The sequence below is a fragment of the Netta rufina genome, assembly GCF_964035555.1.
Source record: "Netta rufina genome assembly, chromosome: 10".
Lineage (NCBI taxonomy): Eukaryota > Metazoa > Chordata > Aves > Anseriformes > Anatidae > Netta > Netta rufina.
Window position 1 is genome coordinate 5937810 of NC_140133.1, and position 24153 is coordinate 5961962.

A 24153-nucleotide genomic window follows, 5' to 3' on the forward strand; every position below is an offset into this window, starting at 1 on the left:
GCCTGCACCATATAGATGAGTGTTTGATCCATGAGTAAGAAAATCTCTTTATGACTTAAAGCTTTGGGTGATTCTGCTTTGGACATGGGAGAATACGGAGTGCATGTTTATTGAAGATTGTAGGTCTAAAGCAGTCTTATGCTGCTGTGGGGAATCAGACCAGCTGTCTTCTTCAAATGAGTTGCACCTTTGGATACTGTCTCAAGTAGCTATTTGGATGGAAGGAAGGCATGTGAGAAGGAAAAAAAAACCCTTAAAATATATAGCGGATAACACTTGCAATGTACATGAGCAGTGGTTGTCAGTTTCAGTCAAGTGTTTGAGAACTTGGTCTTCTGGTTTGTTTTTTTTTTTTTGGATGAGTAGTTGGTGGGAAAGCTAATGTTTAATGTTTCCTTGTTTTCAGCAGTGACTTGGTTTTAACAAATCCTGTGCTGTTGTAACGTGACAACAGCAGAAAACTGGGTTTTTGATTCTTCCTGCTGTCATGCTCTTGTTTGTTTCTTCTTCCTTCTGTAATACCTAATGTGTGTACTCTGTGAATGAGTGGCATGCTGCCTAGCATGGTTTGGTACTGAATCTCTAAGTTTACTCTTTGCAAAGAGCAGAAGATTACCACAGGGGAAAAACAACAGACAAAACAAACAGGAGAAACAAATATATTTTTTTTAATACTGAAATGTTTCAATGCAAAGAAGGTGAACTATGCAAGATGACCCTGTAGTACTTGCAGGCAAGATGAAAGGATTTTTAGCATTTGTAATTCAGTGACCAACTAGCTGTGTACTACTAAAACATTGTAAAATTCAAGACTTCCTTTCCGAATTTTCCAGGATCCAGAGAGGAATGGAGACTCCGTTGGATGTTTTATCAAGAGCGGCGTCTCTACTACATGCTGATGACGAGAAACGTAAGTCTGAAACTTGGTTCTCTTTGTTGGATCCAGATGCTTTATGTTTGTACTGTGCATCAGTCTGGTTGCTGCTTTACCCATCTTTTCAGTTTACGGAGTCTAAGACATAGGAAAATGTCTTCAGAAGCTGTTAAGGTTGTCATCTTAAGATAGGGAAAAAAAAAAAAACAACAACGTTGCATTTAAATTGGTTAGTATGCAAGATGCAAGACAATTGTTTCTGTTATTTTTAAAACGTACTTAGCGATCCATAGAAAGGTGCCCTTCTTTTCCCAATTACTTTTGGATTGTTAGCAGACAAAAGCTTGTATTGGAATCACTGTCAAACTAAGGAGGCGTTTTACATCAGGGAGGCCTGTTCCCTTTTAAGAACATGTAACTAGGTGTGCACGGATGGATGGGCAAAGATTCCTTTCCAGCTCATAAAAACTTAGAGGTAGACAGTTACAATTAGTAATGAGCACTTCATTTTCCTTTCAGTGCTAGTAAAAGACAAGTACAGGATGTTAACATTATAAATGATGTCAATTGCAGCTACAGAGTATCTCATTGCCAGTCATTTGGGTAATATTTTTACTTCTCTTACCATTCAGAAAAATTGTCTAAGATGGGTTAGCCAATATTAGAAGAATGTTTTCACTTCTGCCAAATTGTAGTGCTACTGTGTAGAATGGCATGTTAGTAATAACTTTTTTTTTTTTTTTTTTTTTTTTTTTTTCCTTCTGAGTAATGTAAGCATCATGGTTATCAACCTAAATAGAAACTAACTAGAAAAATGGTATTCTGGATTTTAAACTGCGCTTTTTGTGGGTCTGTATGTAGCATCTGTGCATAAAGTTGCCTTTTAAGATGACTTTTTTTGAAAAGTGAAGGTTTCGAATGTTGAATTAAGTAATTGATTTACTGCTGCTGCTAATCAACATATTGAGTTAATTGAAATACGAAACAAACACTGTATTTGGAGATCAGGTCCCAGACTTTTTGTGTATGTTCAAATAGTCAAGATAACAGTAGCTCACTGTTGAAGAAGTTTGCAAAATGAAAGTTTCATACTTTTGTGTTACTGTCTCTTAGCTTTATAATGAATATTACTTTTGTTGCTCTTTCATGTTCACCTTACTGCTAGATAAGGACTAAGTTTGTACTGATCCCTCTGTAATGGGATGACTTAGTTGAATGCTACAGTTGTTGACTATTACTGGTAAAAAGAACAGCGGTGAAAGTCCTCAAGGAAATTGTTCTAACTGTGATTTTGGCCTGGCGATTTCTCTTGTAAATTAACTTGCATGTTTACTGAAAGGGCAAAAGCTTAGCTTATTTTCTTTTGACTACATATATATATACATGTGTGTATATATACACACATATATATATACTGCCTGAGATTCTAGTTTGATTTTGATTCTGAGTTCCATAGGGTAGGAATGTTGGGCTGTGTTTAGAGAATCCAGAGGAAGTCTGAATCAGTGCAGCTCACATGTGAGGAAGCTGATATGTGTCTGGTTCTAATTTACATTCCTTTAGTTTTACCACTTAGACTTAATTAGATTTATGCCACTCTGCAGCTTCTAACTTATACTCTCTCTAAGTTTGTCCTGTTGTTGAGTGTGCTGCACACCAAGCACGCTATCGTATGTAAAGCTGCGAAAAGGAAGATCTAAGGAGTGCAGACCAGGCACTCCTTAGAACCCGTACTTTTTTGTGTTGCGTTTTTTTGGAAACTGCACCAGCAAGTGGTGTTGCCCGAAGGATACTAACAGGTTGAAATTAGCCTTAATCTTAAATTCAGTGATTATCCTTGAGCTTTCCAGTAAAGTGCCTGGCAGGCTGCTCCTGAAGCTTTAGCAGTAGTTCGTCTCTGGACTTGTATATCCCATGCTGACTTTATGTAACAAATGGAATTCTGCGGACTTCCTCATATTCCAGTTATGACCTGTACTCCAGTCATTTCTTTTTTTTTGTTTTGTTTTGTTTTTCCTCCTTAAATCACATTATTCTTAGATAGTTGGTATCTGAACAAGCTATTGAATTATTTCAGTGATGTTGATTGTATTTAGGTAATACTATGCAGGTCATTTTATTGTTCATTCATTGCAGGGGCGGGGATGGACAGTGACAGGAATGACAAAAACAATAGGTTCTTCTTGACATTGACAATGACAATGTGAACTTTCCTGCTTCCTGACTTTTGAATAAGGATTTCAGATACGTTTAGCTTCTGGAACATTTCTGTCTTACCTGAAGTCTCTTTTTTTCTTTTTTTTTTTTCTTTTTTTTTTTTCTGGAATAGAAATTTATCTACCAGATAATTCCTGATGCCCTTTGCACATTTCAAATTTGAAATTTTATCTTTTTTTTTTTTTTTTTTTTTTTTTCTTTTTCCAATGGGGACCAGAAGAAAATAAAGCCATAAACTTTTCTGACATTAAAGTGCTATGAAGAAAATAGTGGTTAGGTTCCAGTGAAACAATAAATCTCCTTGTAAGGATGATTAGGCTCATCTAAGCCACATAGAGTGTAAGAATTAAAAACAGCTAATCTGTCTTCTCAAGATCAACTGAAGCAATTAAGATATCATCCATTTTAACTATAATCACTGAAAATTATTCCTCTTCAAAGTATTTTAATATTAAAGCTTTTAAAATAAAAATGAACGTGACCTTTACAGTTCTGTCTTGCAGTATAAGGAAGGAAGCATATGCTGTATATAAGAGTACATAACGTGTATAAAATGTTTTTGAAGTTAAACTACGTATACTCCTTCATAAGATATAAAGCTAGCTTAAGTTGTTGGTGCTCTTGTTCATGCATATCACTGATTTAGCTGCCACTTTTCCTGAAAGTGTTAGTACTGTTTGTATACAAGACATTGATCCTCTTGCAGACAAATTACAAACTTTAGCACCCTGATATGCTTTAATTCTATCTCAACCTCAACTTCAAACTAACTTGCATAAATCAGCAGCTTTCAAGTGCATTTACTATACCTAAGCAGTACACATACAGGTTCCTGTTAATAGCAAGGCTTATTTCCTGAAGCTGCTACGTTATTTCATTTTATTCTTGGTTGTCTAACTATATTCTCAGGAGGAATATTACCATTATTTATAAATTTAATTCTTTCTAATGTGAAGTATCCTCTTTTATCTCTGTGGGACACTCAACAAAATGCCAAGTAATGTAGAAGTGTCTTTGTGTGCATAGGTTACATTCAGTTGAAAACAAATATCTTTTTAACTGTACCAGTACTTAAACAAATAAAAAATGAATGTGATGTATGGCTATTAGATTTCCTGGAATTGTTAGTGTTTTTTTTTTTTTCTTTTTTTTTTTTTTTTTTTTAAACAAATATGACCTTGAGGGTGGTGTTTTTTTTTCTTTTTTCTTTTTCACCAATGTCAGTAAGGTTGACCTTTGGTGATATGTTTGCACGGTATGTTGCTTTCAATGGCATCTCTTTTTTTTATTTCATGAACTATGTTGGCAGTTATTTCAACAGCTCCCAGTATAAATCATGCTGCACTTGTTATGAAAGAAAATTTACAAAACATTTAGTTAACTACTGTTTCATGGAAATGATTAATTACAGAAAATAAATTATTAATGTAATTTTCTATTTGTCACTCTTACCAGAGTGATGTAATTTAAGCTTAAGTTGTAGTAGATCTATACTTTATGAAAGAAGGTAAGTTGACACTGCTTTGGACATGATAACAGTTAAAGCAGAGGACAAAGATATTTTCTAATGGAGTTTGTTTTTCATAGAATCACAGAATGGTTTGTGCTGGAAGGGACCCTAAAGCCCATCGAATCCCAACCCCCTGCTATGGGCCAGGACACCTCTCACCAGACCAGGTTGCTCAAGGCCCCATCCAGCCTGGCCTTGGGCACTGCCAGGGATGGGTTAAGCAATTTTTACTTGCTGTCCACACTTGATTTCTTGTTTCACTGGAAAGAAAGCATACAAGGATGCCTGTCATCTTGAAGGCTTGTCTCTTAATCACTCAGTTTTCAACAGTGAAAGGGATAGGGTGTAGGAAGTCTGTGCTGTTTATGAGTGACTGTTCAGTGCAAGAGTAGGTGATGAGCAACTATTCATCTGTAAGTGGCACCTGTAAGGTTTTGCTGTGTTTTTGTTTGTTTGTTTGTTTGTTTTTTGTTTTTCAGAGCCTGGGAAGTGGGTTTTGTATGAAGTGAACATCTGTAAGATCTGTGTATGTGTGCTGTCTATTGATTGTTATCAGAGCTGGTAGAAACCTTATCAAATGTGGATTAATGTATAATTGCAAAAGTCAAGTTTATTTTGAGATGTTTGACAGAAAATGAGGACTTGTACTTGCAGAATGCATTGAAAGCACTGTGTTCTTGTCATGTGCTGATTTTGTAGTAACATTTCAGTTGTGCTTCCCTCCAGTATGCAATTCCAGTTTAAGAATGGGAATGAATGAGGAAAAATGCATGTTGTTTCTTACCCTCTCAGGATATTATAGTGAAAAGTCTGTTGTTGGCAGACAGAAGATAATATATTTCCATGAGGAAATGAAAGTTTTAGAAACAGCTAATAAATGGCACAACAAAGTCCAGGGTAATAGCTTTGGATTCTAACACAGTGCACCAAGTCCATACCTATTGAGTCTTGCTTTATATTTTGAAACCCTGTGATAGAGGAGGGCATTTAAAATAATAATAATAATAATAATGATAATAAAAAAGCTTTGATCAAGTCATGCTTCTTGCACGTGTACTGCAGTTGTGTGTGCCGTCTTTGTATGTAAGTAAACCTGGAACTGCTATTTTACACTTCTTGCCTATGAAGACTATTATTCTTTGGCAATGGTTCCTTTTATGTGGCTTAGTTTAATTCACTTCAAATAATTAAGCTAGACTGTGTAGTCGGTATTTCTAGTGCAGAAGAACTGCTGTGCTTTAAAATCCCTACCCTAATCTATTTTGCGATAAATTTCTCATGTAGACAATACCTGCAAATCAGTTTTTACTTTCCTTCATTTAGGTCAATCAGTTCAGCTAGGAGAAGGAATTTTGTGCTGTCTACCATCTCTTAATTAATTAATATACAGTAATTTGTTGTTTTGAAAGCTGATCCTAAAAAAGAATACTTTCAGGATGAGATGAGAACAACTCATTATTTTTTTTAACACTGTTGAAGATAGTGACTGTAAGCTTATTACTTTAAAATACAAAGTGGATAATATTTGCGATAGAATTGGACTTGAGTGTTGTTATTTGTGCTGAACTTAATAATGACAGTGTGTTTCTAGCATCACTAGCACTCTTCTGTACTTTTTTGTCTGTTTTGTAAATTTATAGCAAATTACAGACAATGAGTCTAAGGGCAGGTTTTCTTAGCAACCTTTACAGAATCTTAAGTATCTTCCATCCTACTGTGTGAACAATTTAAATCAGCAATGAAAATATTCAAGATCCTGAAAATTTTGTGGCTGACTAAAAGTGAGTAATAGCATGGAACTTGGTATATGAATTAAGTTAGCACAAGGGCAGCCTTAAAGATCAGTTTCATTTATTTATTTATTTTATTTCTTTGTTAAAGAGATTTATCTGCTTTAGAAAAATGAGAAGGAGTAATAGCATTTTTACAAGCAGTGAAACAGAGGCATCAAGTCACAGTCTTTGTTCGTTTTCTAGCCACAAATTCAGCCCATTCCTGGCTGAGGGGAGTAATGTTAACAGTAAGGGTGCTAAATATTCTACAGCAGTGCAGTACTTAATATGAGATGATAAATTTCTAATAGAGTATAGTCTGTAATGTGACTTGCTTTTTGTATTTTGATTTACATATATATGTCCAAAGCAAATCTTGTAAGAAAGCAATACAAGGCAACAGTTACAGCTGTATATTGTAGGTAAGAGAGAATTCACTATCATTTATCACTTATGGAGTGGTTGTTTTAGGGGTAGAAGGGAATCAAATTGATTCAATGAGGGCAACCTAGAACATAGTTTGAGTTCTTTAAACATTAATTCTCATACAGACTATATTGATGGTAAACTATTTTCCTCTTATGCTAAAATCCTTCATTTTATGACCCCAGTAATAGGTATAATTCTCTAATAATTTAGTATATCACCAGTTTTATGTTTTCTTTTAATTGTTTTGCCAGTACTTCTGTAGTTGATCTTTTTTATTTTTTTTTTTTTAATGTAATACTGTTGAGAATGTTAATGTTATATGTAATACCTGCTGCTATGCATATACAGGGGAAAATGTAGTCCCTGTTCTCAAGGTCGTAAAGGGCAGAAAGCAGAGCACTGCTATGGTGAGATGGGGCTACATCTGCTTAGGTAGGATGTCAAAAGCAGAGATGGAAATTTGCATTTCCTGATACCTGGTTGTAGCATTTTATTCACTATGCTGCTAATGCCCTAACTTCATTTAAAGCCTGAGTTCTTAGTCTGGCAAAAAATCCTACAAGAGTTTGATGCCACAAAAATTTTTGCTACCGTAGAAGTGGAATTTAGTGGGTGGGTGGCAGTACTTACCCTTTTCTGCCTGTTGATTTTGGAATATTCAGGAAATAAATTTGCTATTGTCTTTTACAGTAGCTCATAGTAGCACCGTAAAATTGCGCATAGGGAAACTGTCCTTTAAAAATCCTTTGCTTTGAAGAATATCGTGCAAGTTTCTGTTCCTTTACCTGAGCAAGCGATCAGTCATCATAGATAATCTTAAGATACCATTGCCACTGGGTACTGACTAAATCAGTGTCTTGTTTTTCCCCAGTTTAGAGTAGATAAATTTCTCCCTTATAAGAAAAAACTTTTATGTAATTCTACTGAAAATCTTGCTTCTTGTTACTTTCAAGATCATGAAAGTCTTTCTTTTAATCTGAATGTCCTACTTTTTGTTTTGCTGACAATGCTTGCTGAAACCCCACTGGGCTAAGTTGAGGACAACACAACCATCCAAACCAGGCTATTTCTTTTGCACTCTGTAAATAGATTTCACAGTAGTTTGTATGCACATTGTTCTTCACTACTTTCAAAGTCTGAGGATTTTTAATCAGGATTTGTCAGCTCTTCTTAGGTGTCTCTTACTAATCAATCCAGCCTAATCTTTCGTGTAGAGCTTGACTTCTTCAGAAGACTTTTCCCTTACTGTGAAAAGAGGGAAAATGAAGTGCTTTGCAATTGTTTCTCCTATTAAAGTAAGTGAATTGTTATTTCCTCTTTCATGGTAAATTAAAATAACTATTTTGTTGTCTTTCTACCAGTTTGATGATTGGATGAATATGTTTGTAGGTTTAGAAAAAAGTCAGATATGTACTAAAGACAAAGAGTTAAATTATGAAAATGAGATGTAAGGTTAGACTTCAGTGTTCTGCAACTCAGTTTAACATACTGAATTCTTTAATTACATAAATTAATGAGCAATTAAGTTATTGAACAGCTTTTATGAATTAAAAACTATATGGTCAGAACTTATATGTGATGTCTAGCAAAACAGAAACTTAAGTTTTCTGGAGGCAAATACAATTTCTAAGCAGCAGTATCAGCAAAGATTTACATTTATGAACCCTCAACAGCTATTGGAGGTGTTAAAATAAATTTGTTAGCTAGTTATTTACTTAACATTTAATCAATAATAGGAGAAGAACAGGAGTCCTACTAGTTTTGGAGTAGAATTTGTGGCATAACTCATCTGTTAGTACTGAAAAGAGGAAAAGTATTGAAGTGTGATGTTTCAGTTTGGTAATCGTGTGATGGAAAAACATATGTGGTTCAATCATTGAAATGCAGCCTGAATCATCTGTTGTTGCTGCATGAATACCAAAAGCCTTAAATAATAAAACTCTCTGAGTAATAACATGCGTAGTGTTCTGCTTTTAGATTTATGAACCATACAAAAATGCTAATAGGAAAATGCTAATATCTTCCCTGTTTTAAATATCAGTTTTTTTTTTTTTTTTTTAATTATTAATATTATTAATAAAATACTCAAATGGGTGAATTCCTGGCCTTCAACTCTTTGTTTTTCAGAAACACTTCAGCTGTTTTTATTACTCAACACTTTCACAGAGGAGCTTTCTGTAAAATGATATCAGGGCCATATAATCGTTTTTAGGATTTTCTTGAAAGTAGGAGTGTTAAATGGGAAAACTCATTGCTTGTTGTGTTCTCCTCCCCTCTTCCCTCCATCAAATATTCTTACCTCTAGAAAGCTTCACTCCATGCCCTTCCCCCAAGTTTATTGTAGCACGGAGATAAAGAATGAGTAGAGTTATGTTTTCAACTTGTTAAATAGGCTGGAAAATGGGGCTATTGTCTGCATGGCGCCTACATGTATTTTAATAGGAGTAGAACACCATTAGCATAGCCAGTGGAGTGATGGTAATGCCTTCAGGAACAAACTGTCTAAATGTATTTTTTTTCAAATTAATTTAAAAAAAAAATCAAGACATTCCTCTGCCTATAGTTTGTAAACATGTAGCATCCTTCAACATACCAGATGTTTCTGCCCAAGCTGCATTGGCTCAGAATCAGGCTGCTCAGAGTTCCTGTGTCTTTTCTTTGTGAATCCCTTTTAGCTAATTGGTGATAAAACATTTGCAGTGATTGGTGACATTACCTCCAAGGAAATTATGTTTACTGAAACACAATCTCTTTAAGTGTTGTTTGGCACCGGGAGGGAGAAGAATCTTCTTACTAGAATGGAATTTGTCATCAGATACCAACCACTGCTCAGAAAATTGCAGCTGAGTGAATGCCATATTGTGAGTGTGATAGCACATACACCACCATGTGCAACTTGTCAGTGCACGTGCTTCTGAATGGTTGTAGTCCCTGAAACACAATACCTGGAGCTTTGTGCTCAGTAGTATTTGTTGTATTCTGCATTTGGGGAAAAAAAAAATTGAGAAAAATGTTTGGTCATTGTGTTTTTTCTGTTTTATGGTGGGTAATTTGCAATTACACAACTACACAAATGGATGTGTTCTTTTCTTCCTGGTAGGCAGAATATAGTAGCTTGTGGAAATCTGGCCGTTCTTAATGTAGTGAACATTATTCAGCTTATTTCACTAAAAAAATTAAAATATAAATAAAATAAAGTTCTACCTTACTTAGGAATGCTACAGGCTGTGCTGTGAAATGCAGGGTGCTTTCCCAGGATGTTCTTCCCACATCTGTAATAGCACAGAGAGTCAGGACATGCTTGGAAATCTGTGTCACACGTGCAAGGCTACTGCTCTCATTTAGGGCAGAATTTGAGAGAAAGGAGTTGGAATGTCTCAGAAATACTTTGGATTCAATATATTTTCTGTTGTCTATCCACTTCCTTGTTTAATATTTTTATAGTTACCACAAAGTTTTATCCATGCGTCTGGAAACGTTAGGAGTAGGAGTGCTTTACAACTTCCCGGCTGGCTTGTTGCCGCTAGGCGTGCTGCCCCTCCCGTCGCTCAGGTTCTATGCACCAGATGCCATGCATTCTGGAATGAGTGTAATCCATCTTCCAGATGGAAAAGCTTGGCTTTTGGGGAAAGATAATGTCTTTGGTGCAATGTAACAATTCCTCACTTTGTTTATGCAGGCAAGCAGATATGAAAGTACCTTTGTAAGTAAATTACAAGATTGTATTTAAGAAAGGAGAACTCAGAAAACTTTGTGTTCTGTTATGATTTAAAGACCTTATGCTGAAATAAAAGGATGGTTTTATTTAAATACATTGTTTTTATACACACACTGTTAAAACAGTATTAAAGTTGTGAAGTCAATTCTTTTAGAAGCCCTGCGGTGTTAAAATTGAAGTGGTCTTATGCAATCTCAACTCCTTTTTCTGTGGTACAGTCTTCACTGAAATGATTGTTGAGTATTTGCAGTTCTGTTGTAAACAGAAATATGTAAGTGCTTAGTTAATGAACATATGTTTGGTGTTTTCTTTTCCCTTGCTGGGAGCCCGGACTTCATTTATGGCATGCCACTGAGATTCTGACCTGAAGGAGGAGGGAGCTGAACATGGGTTTTTCCAGTCCAAGATGAGTGTTAATGGCTAATGAAATAAAGGGAGGATAGAGGCAGCTATCCCACTCTGCTTTACAACTCATTCCTTTTGTTGTTAATAAAAAAACGACCAAACAAAAAAAACCTGCAATGTTTTGCTTCAGGCTGAAGAGAGCATATTTCTCCCCTAAGATGCAAATGCCAAAATGACTTGCTCTTAAATATTCCCCTCTGTTGCTCCTGAACCAAAAATCAATTACTTGTGTAAGCACACTTGCTACAAATCTTCCATGCAGCTATAAACAGTGTCACTGCAGAATTGTCTATCATCCATAAGCTTAAAAGGAGAAATTCTTCTTGTTTAGCAAAATGTGAAGTGATATATTACTCTTTTTTTTGTTGTTGTTGTTGTTTTTACTTCTGTTCTGATTTTAAATTCAATGATACACACATTAAAATGGGTCTAAAAAAAAAACACCCTAAACTGTATAACAAAGAGTATTTTAGTCCATCTGTTACAACGACACTGTATTAGGTGATAATACCTTGATAACACAGGAACTAAATTTGTTTAAATAGATTTATTGTTTTGTAAGAAAGATAATTCTAAAGGGTAGCTGGACAGAAATTGTCTTTGTGTTCTTGTGTTTTTGTTTTAAGTTAATTCATTTTATCTCATGCACTAGGCTTAAATTTTCCTGAAAAAGCGGCCATAGCAGTAACTGCTCTTGTTTTCTGGGTCATGCCCATGTTGTCTGTTTGGTTCCTGTGAGAACAGCTGTTTACTGCAGTTGTAACTTTACTACTACAAATCTCTGGCCTTTATTTGCTTTCTTTAGAGCCAGGATATATCTGGTTCATAATAGCAAAAGAGCAACTGTTATTCTATGGCTCCATCTGTCTCCTCTCCCAGTTTTTGTATCCGAATGTACCTCTTGCTTAGCATGACCTGGAATGAATTTGGCTGTCTAAGCATGCAAGAATTTTACTTCCCCCCCCGAACTTACCTCCAAATAATGACATGAATGGAGAACCTCTTTCAGTAGTTCTTATCCTTAGAGTTACCGCATCAGTGAACTGCATGATGGTTTTCCAACAAGGTCTAGATTTCAAATACATTGAAGTTCAGCAGTGTTGGCCTCTGATGGAAATTCATGATCTTACTGTGCAAGGGCCTTGGTCTTTGTGAGAATTTCAGAATGTGTGTATTGCATAATGCCAGCACTTACCATAGTTATATTGCTTTCTTTTGTCATATTTGCCTGACATATATATCCTTATATATGAAAATGATGAGCTGTATTATTAGAAGTATAGTTGAATAGCTAATTATCTCTAAAGTTATTAGCTGTATTAACATTTATAGTAGTCCTTAGTAAAATAATTTGAAATTGGTAATATTATTGCTCTTTTAAATATGCGAAAAACTTAAGACTTACTTTCTTTAATATTAAAGCCTTGAAAAAGTGACAATATTCATACGGTCTTTTTCTGTATAAAGAAAAAACAATTTGTGAATTTTCAATCCATCCTGTTTGTAAAAATCTATAATTATTATTTTTATTATTTTTTTTTTTTAAGTCTAATAATAGTTAACTGGTCTCAGTAGAAACCTCTGCACTGTCGGACTCTTCTTGTCCAAAGTACTTGATATCGATAGGCTTTCCGTGAGTTAACAGCAATAACTGGTTATGTTGTTGTCTTGTGGTTCCATCAGGCAGTGGGTCAGCTGCCTTAATCCATTTGACTGAACTTCTCATGACTCTCAACAGATGTTTTGCCTTTAAAGGTCAGTTTAACGTTCTGAACAGACTAGCTCCTTGCTTCCCAGAGCATGCCAACATAGTTAAGAACTGGAATGTAGTTTGACATCAGGAATGAAATCTCATGAATTTCTTTTTCACTTCCTTAGTTATTCAACCAAATCTCATATGATACCCACTTTCATAACAACTGCAGAGCGTGTTTTAAAAAGAAAATACAATGTCAGAAGAAGAAGATAACATGAGAAATTAGATCATGTTGTTACTGCAAATAGCTTTAAGTTGTAAGGCATAATCATTCGAGTGTATTTTGGTAAGGTTTGTCTGTATTATAATAGTATATTGCAGCATGGTTGTGCTAGGCATTAAAACATAGGCATAATTAAATTCCCATCCAAAATGTATGCTACGTGTTTGATACTAAAACAAAATGTGTGCAGTTAATGGACTTCAGCACCATTCTTAACAGTGGAAGTGGTAAGGAAAAGGTGCCCCACAGAAGACCAGAGAAAGCAATGAAGTTAAAGTAAATCATAAGCTCTCAGCAGGAAACTTGGCTTTTAAAAGGAGGTACGATTGTATCCTAATGTATTTTTAGGGAGAGTCATAATTTGCTTCTCTGTTGGAAGGGGAAATGTGTTTTGCTGAAGCAGAGTTGTGCATCGTGTGACTGGCAGAAGTCTGCAGCAGGTATTTCAAAGAAAAGTTCTTCTCAACCATGGACAGTTACTTGTTGGCTCACACCTGAAGCATGTCAGGTTGGCATGTCTAACGTAACTGTGCTGGAATGCAATAGGGAGATTGAATCTGTGTTGGGATTCCTGCTAATATTTTGTGACATTGTTTCATAGATTGGCCACAGGTTGTGGGAATAAACATGCAGCAGATTTACATGTGTGAATTATTACTGTGCTTATTATGGTGCTCAGTAATGTGACTTTTTACTCCATGATGTAACTGAAAACATCATTTGGCACACATGTATATCTTTTGTGTATATCTGCTGTGTGAAAATTTCAGTATTTTACCACCACCAATAAAATAATTTTCATTGATAAAATAATCACGCGCAATATTGGGTTTCCAACCAGCAGCTTTGCTGAAGGGTTCAGGAATTCTCCTGTATTCAGGAGAGGGGGGGGGGGAAAATTATGTTTCTTCGCTTAATTCTCCCTTGAAAGTTCAAGATCTCCATTTCTGTAGGCAGAGAAGAACCAAACAAATTGATAGGTCCACATGACAGCTACAGTGCCATGCTGAAATAATAACTTCAATCTTATTTAGCTGTCTAGTACTTCATAATTCTTACTATGGAGACTATTATTTTTTAATGGTGATCTGCTCAGGTGTCTGCCTGATCTTTTGATAATCTCACAGATCTACTTTACAATTATTTTCTCTTTTATTTCTCAGATATATGGCATTAGCGGTAGTATATGCTGTTCCACTGACCTTAATACAAAAACGCTAATGCTGCTATCTTTCTGTTTTCAATTGTACCCAAAAGTTAATAGTAATGAGGGGAAGATTGTGACAATAGAAAAATGTAGGTTTTCACTGCCACTTTTGGCTATTCACTCCTGGCAATGCGGTGATCTGTTTGAACATGTGCGCTTATGCTCTCCTTAGCTGTTTAGTTCAGTTATTAACAACAGTAGTGTTCTGTTCTTTCTGGTAGCACTCAAGTCTTTCCAAGTCACTTTTAAAGCAGAATAGGTGCATGTTCTCCACGAAGCTGTTAGGAGGTTATCATTTTCATTTTATGGCTGAAATTTGCATGTTCAATGAAGTAAGTGGACATATTTCTAAACATAATGCTACTTTGACTTTTCCTTTGACATCTGTTACCTAAAATAGATGAAGAATTTCTCCAGTAGATATAGAACGCTTGTTATTGCATATCAGAAAGAGAAACTTCAGTACAGATGAGCAGTGTTTCAAAAACTCTTTCGTTTACATATTGTTGCAAGCTCCAGATGCTGCTTGTTAATGTTAAAGGTAGGAATTCATCAGTACATGGCCTTGATTTGTTATCTGTCTGTTATCTTCTTCCAAGTGTTATAAGGTTACCAACTTCTTATGTCCAGGATATTTTTCCTATTGTTGTTGCCTGTGCTTGATACTATGCTTTGATAACTGCTTGGAATTTCTAACAGAGTACAAATAGCCACAAGTGCCTTTCTGCCAGAGGATAAATCTGTTTTATCTTTTTTTTTCTGAAAAGGCTTGGCAATTTCCTTTGTGCGAGTATCTATAGCTCACACAGACACTCATATGTCCAAAAAAAGGATGAGCTTATGTTGCTAGCATGTATCTCTTCTTGGTCAACTTTCTTATCGTTATTTGAATTACTTCATGATGTGTCAGAACTCCAGTAGAGCTATGTCTTCTTTTAAAGGTACTTCAGGTTCTCCATGTCTCCCATACTGGGGGAAAAAACTTAGCAGAATATTGTTTTCTTTTTTTTTTTTTTTTTTTTTTTAACTATATTTCTGAAAACTACAGCATCTCAACATTTGAAATCTTAACAAATGAAAATAAAAATCATATATCAGTGGGGAGTTCCCTTATGGATATTACAGTTTCCACTCTGGTCTTGTGTTCTTTCACTCTTTGAACCCAGCACTGCAGTTTCTCTGCCAGGATCCTCTTGCAGTGAAGGTCACTGCTGGCAGACAGGTTGGGTGCTTGCTTGCTATTCCATGTATTCCACTCAAGGTTCTGTTATCATGATACAATAAAAATGAATGAGTCTATACTATACACTTCGTTTTAAGCTTATTAATTGTTACACGGTGATTCTAAACTGGTAGAAAAAGGGGGAGGTGCTTTTTTATTTTCTGGTGTGATGTGCAGAATGATTACAAACAATTTTATATTTTTTTCCCCCAAAAGGAAAAGGGGTTTGAAAAAACACCCAAAAGATGCAATGAAGTGTTGCATGTTTTCATGATTTCTTACTGTTGAGGAACTGGTGTTAGCTATAGAATAGTATTAGAAATTCTGTACAGTGTTTTGGGGGGTCTGGCTAGGAATATCAACTGCTCCCCAGCTTCTCTGGGTCACTCAGAGTCCGTCTTAGCCCCTCACTTCTCTTTTTGTCATGCCCTGTTCTGGAAGTGACGAACCTCTGCAATAACGGTAAATGTAGAGGTAGTATCAAATGCACTCATGTGAGATCATAGTTTCCAGTGGTACTGTTATGGCATAAAGCAGATTATAATTTTTCTTCTTCAGACCTTTTGCTTGTATTTCTTCTAACCATTATTTTATGAAAAGATGTGACAGATATGGGAACTTCAGAAAGAGTATATGCTGATCTCTATTTTGTAATGAATTCCTTTTTCCTTTGTTTTCCCTTAGACTAGTTATGTCTAAGTTTTGATCTGGATCATTCAAAATTGAATTGGTTTTCTGCATGTATTCTGTATTTATGCTCATGTTCCTGGGAGTAGATCTTTGCTTTGAGCTGTGTTTTGTTTCTTGTTTTTTAAGCCAATACTTAAAAACAAACATATGAAGAAAAGTAGTTACACACATGCATTCATTTAAAACAAAGAAAAGATAAAACAGAGCAAAAAGGATTTGTTATTGGTGGCCCACAAACAGCTTTTAGAGAGTATGTACTTGTCTGTAAAAGTGAGATAGGCAAATATGCATGTGCATTCAGTCTGAGGTTGTGGGAAAAATAATGCTTAAATTCTTGTATTTAGGGGCAACTACCAGCTGTTTCAAAATGAGAATTGTTGCAAGTACAGCAAAATGAGTCAATGTTGATAAATGGCTTATCACAGTTTTAATCCTGAGAGGGACTGGGGACATGTGTAGTAGCGTATGTGTGTAATCACCCAAAGGATGTCTTTGGATCCCAAGCAGGACAGCAGCTTAGCTGCTGATAACCCCATGTCCTGGCAGCTGCAGGAGGCAGCCACATGTTAAAGGTTGCACGCATTTCGGTAATTTTTGCATAATTCTTCACATGAGGTATGCATGTGTGAGAGAGCTGTGTTCGTTCCTAATCCCTACGACAATTGTTTTATGCCCTCCAGAACATGCAGATAAGTTCTGGTATTTGTGATAAGTAAATCAGATCTTTTTTTTTTTTCTTTTCTTTTCTTTTTTTTTCCATTTTTTTTTTTTCTTCAAAATTAGTCCTCTGCATGCTCTGAGGTCTTTTGTTTAATTTGCTTTTTTACCTGCCACCATGGCAGCAGCATTGTGTGGTTGTTCGTAGTTCTGTGCTTTGTGCATAGGGGTAATAGATTGCAGGCTGAAAATGAATCTACAGTTTATTGTCGGAATTAAGTTCCATAGGCTAACTGTTTAATTAAATGTTCATTGTGAATTGGTGTCATCACACTTCTGGTGTTTGTATGTCTGTGAGAAAATCCACTTAATGTCATTTGTATTTGTATTTTAATTTCAAGAAATTGCACTGAAATTAATTGTATTAATGTAATGAGATACTTAAACTATTAGATACTTTTATCCAATAACTAAGTAATACATCAGTCTTGCTTTTTTGATTATTTTTTGTAATGTGAGTTTCTTTTGCCTTTTGGTGAAATAGCAAGAAATAATTTGAAGATACTTGGTTTGAGGTGAGAGTGTATGCCTAGAACAGTGCAACAGAGAGGTTTAGGCCATCGGCTTCAACTGAAACGTACCTCACTGCAATTTGAGATTTGTTCTTCCAAAAGTATATTGCTAACAGTGAGTGAAAAATGGGGTGAGAAATGTAGGAATATAGGGGTGCAGGAATTATGAGATGGTTGATTATGGCTGTCCCACGATCGTACATTCTCAGCACATTTAGCACAATTTCTTTGCAGTGGTGTGAATTTTTGACGGGCTGTTTTAGCCTGTAATTCATAAGTCTGGGTATATAAACATTTTTATAAGCCATAGTATCCAAGTCATTCTGTAGCAAATGTGTGAGAAGAAAGCTGGAAAAGCTTAGCAAGTTCTACTGGGAATTAAGCTGGGGGGGGGGGAGAGGAGGAATTGATGCCTTAAAAGATCCTTTAAGAGCTGCAAAGTTATTTCTTAAAGTCTGTTACAGTCGTATTTTAGCTGGTAATGATTTTTTCAGGCTATAGGATTTGGTTTTGTCACTATACTGTGAAGTAGGCATTGAATCTGTCATGATTTAAATGAATGACAAAAGTCTAACTTTACTGGTGCTACGTTAGATAAGCATGAGGAATAAAATTATCACAGTGCAAAATGGTAACTGTTCCAGTTTCCTCTGAATTTGAGACGTAAACTGATTTCCTTGCTTTCTAGATTGTCAGGCTACAGATAGTTTTGTTCTGATGGTTGGGTGTATTTAAGAACCATCACAGTTTTCTTGAGGCTATGCTATACTGTGTATGTAATGCTCATGACATCAGGCTTCATTCCTAACTTAGCTTAGAACCATGCAGGAAGAACAAACAAACAACCCATCAACCCTTAACTACAGTATAATCATGCTTTTAACATGAATTCTCCAAGTGGCTGAGGACTTTAGCCTAAACTTCAGATGACTATTAGTGACAATTTGCATGGCAGATCAGTGTATTTCTTCATTAGCTGTTTCAGCTTTTTTCTTTTTCATAAACCCAGTCTTGCTTTTTCTAAAGAGGTTATGGGCAATGCTCAGTGTGCTGTGCATTCGTATTTCTGATGTAAGCAGCACTGAGCAGAGTGCTTATCTTGTGAGGTCTGGCTCCGGCTGAGTTCAGAAATCTGCAGGAGCTGAGGGTGGCTGAGGTGATGTTGTTGATTTTCTGTCTGATTTCTGTGGAAAGTAGTGGATGGGTTGTGCCTCTCTACTTACTCCTCCGGATTTTCTGCTGGCACAGGAATCACTGCCTTGCACCTGGATCAGTTAGGCTCCTTCCCTGGCTTGGGTCAGAGATGCTTGCCTGCCACTGACTTCCCAGAGGTGCTGCTGAGTTTTCTGCAGTTTAGTCTCTGAAACCAAGCCAACATTTCTGCTGAGTGTGTTGGTTGTTTTTTTTTTTGTTTGTTTGTTTGCTTGTCTTGTTTTTGATTCCTTTCCACTGTGCACATTAAGAATTGGAAAGCAGGATTCTCCACAACTGCAAAGGAATCAGAATTTATTTATTTAAACAGTTAGATGCTGGTATCATATACTTTCTCAGTTTTGGGCTATCTACAGAAGTTACAGCAAGTTTACTTGGAAACTAATGCAAAGAATCAACTTAGTGTAACTGGTGCAGACCCTTATGATGACAAAATAGTATCTAATTTGGAGTTTATTCCTGTAATTAACATAAAATTCATCAATATACAACCTTTTGAAATGACTCACGTCTTATTAGAGCATAGTGCAGTTAAACTAAATACGTTTATTCTTAAACTTCTTAACTGGAATGTAAGGGGAGGTGGTATACATGTCAGTGTGTGAAGACAAGAACTTGATGTTTCTGTTAATTTCTTATGTGTTTTTTTAAGTTAGGAGGCCTCACTGTCATCTACTGAAATTCTGCAACTACAGCTGTTTATCTAGAATCGCTGTCTTACTAAGTTTATGGTAAATGATATTGCACAAGTTTTTGCAGTGACATTCAGAGATTCAGAATTTATTTTGAAATCTTGTTATGCAACACGGTTCACTGAATTGTATCACTTTTTAATAGTCCTTTTTTTCATTTAAACGTAACAAGTTATTTGTTATGTAATCTCCCACAGTCCCCAGGTAGTATTCCTGATATTTAATTCCAAGCCAACTGCTGTGGTGGTTGGTGTGGCTAATTGTTGTTTGTTGTTTTTTTTTTAGGATTGAATTAATTGCACAGACATTCCTGACAAAAATTCTGTCTTCCAGCAAGCAAAAGAAAGCTTCATCAGACAGGCTTCAGCCCAAGTTGGTTGGCCTGTTCGGGATTATAGGGAAAAAAAAGCATAAATTGTCACAACTCGTGTAATACAGACACTCTACCCAAATACTATTCTATAATGTGATGGCTGTCTCTTGTGTTAGTCTAACTGAAGAGACGCGTCAGTCAGCACAGACAGTTCACAGACTTCTGAAGCTGTAGGAGTTTTCCGTTTTCAGTAAATACATGGAAAACTGTAGGAGAAAGTGGTGTCTAAAAAGGAAGCTGTTACTGCCTATCAGTAAAAGAGTTACATGAGATTAGTGCCTGCAGTGCAAGTATTGCACTGCTTGCAAAATTACTACTCTGTAAAAATTGTGCTAAACTTTGAAAATTCCTGTTCCACATATACGTGTTTATGTTCAAAGAAGAAGAGGGGTGTAAAGACTGCGTATCGCTCTCCTGATTTTCTTGGTGGCACAGAATCTTAAGATCAGACAGTAGTTTTGACAGGGAATAATGTGTGCCTTTTATGCTGGCAGTCCAGCTGGTCTGCTATGGTATTAACGACGTTCATTTACTTGTTGCAAATCTGCTGCAGTCTGACAAAATATAAAGCACCTTCTGAGTTGGGTAGGATTATTCATTTAGGAAAAAGTTACAGGCACGCCTTCAGCACCGTGTTTGTATTCTTCAGGCCACCCCAGGAAGGTACTTTTCCCCAAGGAAATGATGCGTACACATGGCGAGCTGTGTTGGTATGGATATGTGATATAATTCTGATGGTATGTTTCCCTTTGTAGCCAAACCCCACTGGTAAGTCTGTAAGGTGAACTTTGATCTTGGGATCATCTGTACTGCAGATTTTTTTATTTTTTTTATTTTTAAACCAAGGCTGCAATCCTGCCATTGCTTATTCCCATGAACGGTATTGTGAAATTCTAATTAATGTAATATATGTGGATATAAAGTTCTCATTTTGACTAGTTTTGCTACATTTCCTATATATTCTGGTGGAGTCAGACATATCCCAATTTAAACCCAAAGAAACTCTGAAAGGAAGGCTTTCTCAGACCATCATTGGACTGTTTTTTTTCTAGTTAAGAAACAGATTATGCTCACCTGGGTGTAGAAAGATTTACAAGAAGAATCCAATTATGTCAGCTGATGTGCAATTCGACCAGCTGCCTACCCAAGGGCTGTCCGCAGCAATATTTTGGTTAATGCAACGCCAGGCTTGCAAATCAGGACTTAGAGGCAAGAATTAGCTGCCTTTGCTCACTTTTATGAAAGCAGTTGACTTCGAAGAGGGCAAATGCAGGCTGCACTTTCTTGTGAGCGGATCAAATCCTCTCCCTTGCAGTCCCTGGAAGAATCTGAGCTCCATCAGCATCCCTTCTGTGAATTTCTACCACTTTGCAGTTTCTTTATAGTTCATTCTGCCTTGATCTGAAAAAAATAAAGTCCCTTATTTATTTTTTTTTCCAAATGACTGAATTAATTTCTCTGTTTTCCTGTAAGCATTGTTTAGAGAAGGCATTCCCTCCCTAGGACAGGGATCTGGTATAATTTACGTCCTGCATCAGCCTCAGCTGAGCTTTTTGCAGAGGGTGGTATATGGAACAACCACAGTGCCGAGTGAGGAAAAGGAGGTAGGTGTTCTACAAGAAACATGTAGTGCCAAGATTCTTTTAATCAGGGTTCTCCACTGGCTGGCTGTCTTGTGATTTTTTTAAATACATTGTCAGTAAATTAGCAGGTCAGACAGGTTCTGCCTGAAAAGAATATACAGACCAAGAATTCTTTTATTTTTAATTACTAGAGTGGATGAAAGCAAGGTGTGGTCTTTGGCCCGGTGTAGAGAGTCAGGAACTGACTAGCTTCTGTGCCTCCAGGTAAATCTCATCTTCCTGCCTTGATTTCTCCAGCTGTGATATAGGCGTGATACTTGCCTCAGGAGGAAACTGGATATATTCATGTTTGTTAAGTTCCTTGGAGATAGAAATTGTTATGCGCATAATATTTCTAATATGTTGTATGTATTAGATGTTAGAAAATTAAGTCTCTTTAATAAATGTGTTTTAATAAAAACATTGATCACGTGGCTTCAGTTTGGTTTAGTTGCATTCTTTTTGTGGAAAGTAACTGGAAAATTTCCTCTCAAGATGTCTATTGTAAATATCTCCAAAATGATAATTTCTTCAATTTTGTGTTATGAGTTTCCTGAATATCTGACTTCAGAGAAAGCTTATGATAGCAAACTCGCCCTGAGACAGAAGAGAGTATTGAAAGGATTAAGTGTATTTGATGAATGAGACCTGTAAGAAAAAAAACCTTTTAAGAGTATTTATCCATCTATGTTGTTTTTAAAGTTTTGTGCTCTGCCAAACCCAAACATTTTAGCATTTCAGGATCAGCCTTCAAAATTATTCAATTAATAAGTCTTCACTGCTTTCTAGTTTTGAGCTTTTGGACTCACTTTGAGCTATAATTTACCAGATTCTTTGTTTATCCTTTAGAATTAAAAGCTTAAAAGGTAAAATAAATTATGTGTAATTTCTTCAGATGCCCTTGGGAGAAATGGAGCTTTAAGAAAAACATAAGTCTTGCAAAACTTTGCAACATTATGGAGTTGCAACATAAAGAACATGGGGGAAAAGGGGGCAAGGTCACTGCTGGGTTCTAGTTTGTCAGAACTGGAGTCTTCTTATTTCATTTTTTTACGCAGTCTGTGATCGTAGTTGGAAATGTGAAACATGAATACTGTTCCAGGCACATCAGGATTTTGTTCTCTTTGACCCCAGTGCTGTCATCTCTCTGCTATATTTAATTTTTCTGAAGACATATATGAAATACTTGGAAATGCTTTCTGTTCTGGGCCCTATCCTTCTTCAACTCCAGTGCCGTGGGTTTAAATTGTTAGTTATTCATCCACATATCTTGTGATTTGCATTTCATGTGACTGCAAGTGTGGACAAGAGTGTGTGATATCACCACAGAGGAGAACGGTTTAACTGCTTTCCCCAGCTGTAGAGAAGCTCTCTCGCCCTGCCCTAGAGGCTGTTTGGTAAGTGCATGCTGTCAATGAGTTTTGGCAGAGCAACATACAAGCCAATGAAAACGTGTCGGGAGTTGAAGCTTGGGCTGGTTATGCAGCTGAGCAGGGGAAAGCTGAAATGCAGTTTGTCTTTGTGTACTGATATCTTTATTTATTTATTTGGATTACTTTTTTTTTTTTTTTCCTAGACACAATTTCACCATTTAGATGTTTAAATCCACAACCAAAATGACTAGTACAGGAAAGACTTGGGTAAAACGCTGGGAAATGGTGACTGTATTTACTGTTTTTTTTGCATTTCTCTCTTAATTGCAAATAGTTGTCGTTGTACTTTGTAGGCTGTAATGTGTGCATAGGCATCACAGTGTTTTATTACCTGGTGTGACAAATACTTTCTGACTTACAAGAGATGCAGTGAATTGTTTCACTAATCCTCTTCCTCTATAGCCTGTAGGATTAATTTTGGTGGCAGTATTTACTCTGCTTTCTTTGATAAAGGATCTAACCGTCATTTAATGGAGGATTTGATTTATGGATATTTAAATCAAAAAATGGAAAAGAATAATAAGTTGACTTTTTTTTTTTTTAATTATATAATACAGTATATAATAACAGTAATGTAATCTACTATTTTTTATATCAGTGAGTGGCATTGTCCAAAGCATAATTTTTAATACTCTTGAGAACATGAAGTGATTTAGTAATCTACATAATGTGATAAATAAAATGAAATAATTAAGAAAAAAAAAAAAGAAAGAAAGAAAATAGGTCTACTCTCTCTAGCTAAGCTGAATATTGCTTATATTTTTATTTTTTTTAATTGTAATTCAGTCAATAGCATGCATGGGAAAATGTATTTTCCTTCAGTTCTGTTTTAATGATTTAATGTTTGTTGGGTTTATTTTTTTTTTTTATTTTTTTTGTAGAAATTACTACTTGTGTGTATACATAGCTGGAATAGGTAGCACTGATTGTTTTCATGCTTTTTTTTCTAGTGACAAGAGGCTTCTTAAAATCCTATTCTTGATTAATATTCTAATACTAAATTGTATTTTAACAGCCTTGGATGTGATTTTTCATGATAAAGGTCTAAATAGGGTGGTGTTTTTTCTCCTGACCTTTTATGTGTGTTTGTTTAAAAAAAAAAAAAAAAAAAAAACGCACACAAAATGACCATTTTTTTTTTGTAACTTTAGAATGAGTTACCAATTTTCAAAAGCAAAGCTCAGAAAGGAAATAATGCACTATTTTCAGTGTGTTTAGAAGAACATTCATTCTGGTGATCTTCTGTTCTGGAGGAGGTGTTGAAGTCTGACCTTTGTGTCACACACATACTTCCTACTACCATGTAAAAATCTGTTTAAGGTAACAAGAAACTTGAAGTTGGTTGCCCCTAAAAATGTGAATGTTTCTGCCTATGATGGATATTGTACTTCTTATGATGAGTGGGGCTGCTGATGTGCAAGGCAGAGTGAGAACTGGCAGCGTTTGTCCAGTCGCAGGTCTGGCGGTGCCCAAGAGGGAGCTGCTGCTTGGGATGATGCCTCCCATGCTGAAGGCTCAGGGGTGAGCAGGCTGAGGTGAGGTGTCTGAGGAGGAAGGCGTGGTTTGGAA

At 36.0% G+C, this 24153-nt stretch overlaps 1 protein-coding gene across 1 annotated transcript in view; it reads left to right on the forward strand.

The window, feature by feature from the left end:
* Window positions 1-24153, forward strand: part of VGLL4 (vestigial like family member 4) — a 90642-nt gene that overhangs the window by 6307 nt on the left and 60182 nt on the right. The window contains exon 2 of the mRNA XM_084292983.1: window positions 834-910. Within this exon, the coding sequence (XP_084149109.1) occupies window positions 847-910 (64 nt within the window). The 5' untranslated portion in view covers window positions 834-846. The remainder of the gene's footprint in view (window positions 1-833; window positions 911-24153) is intronic.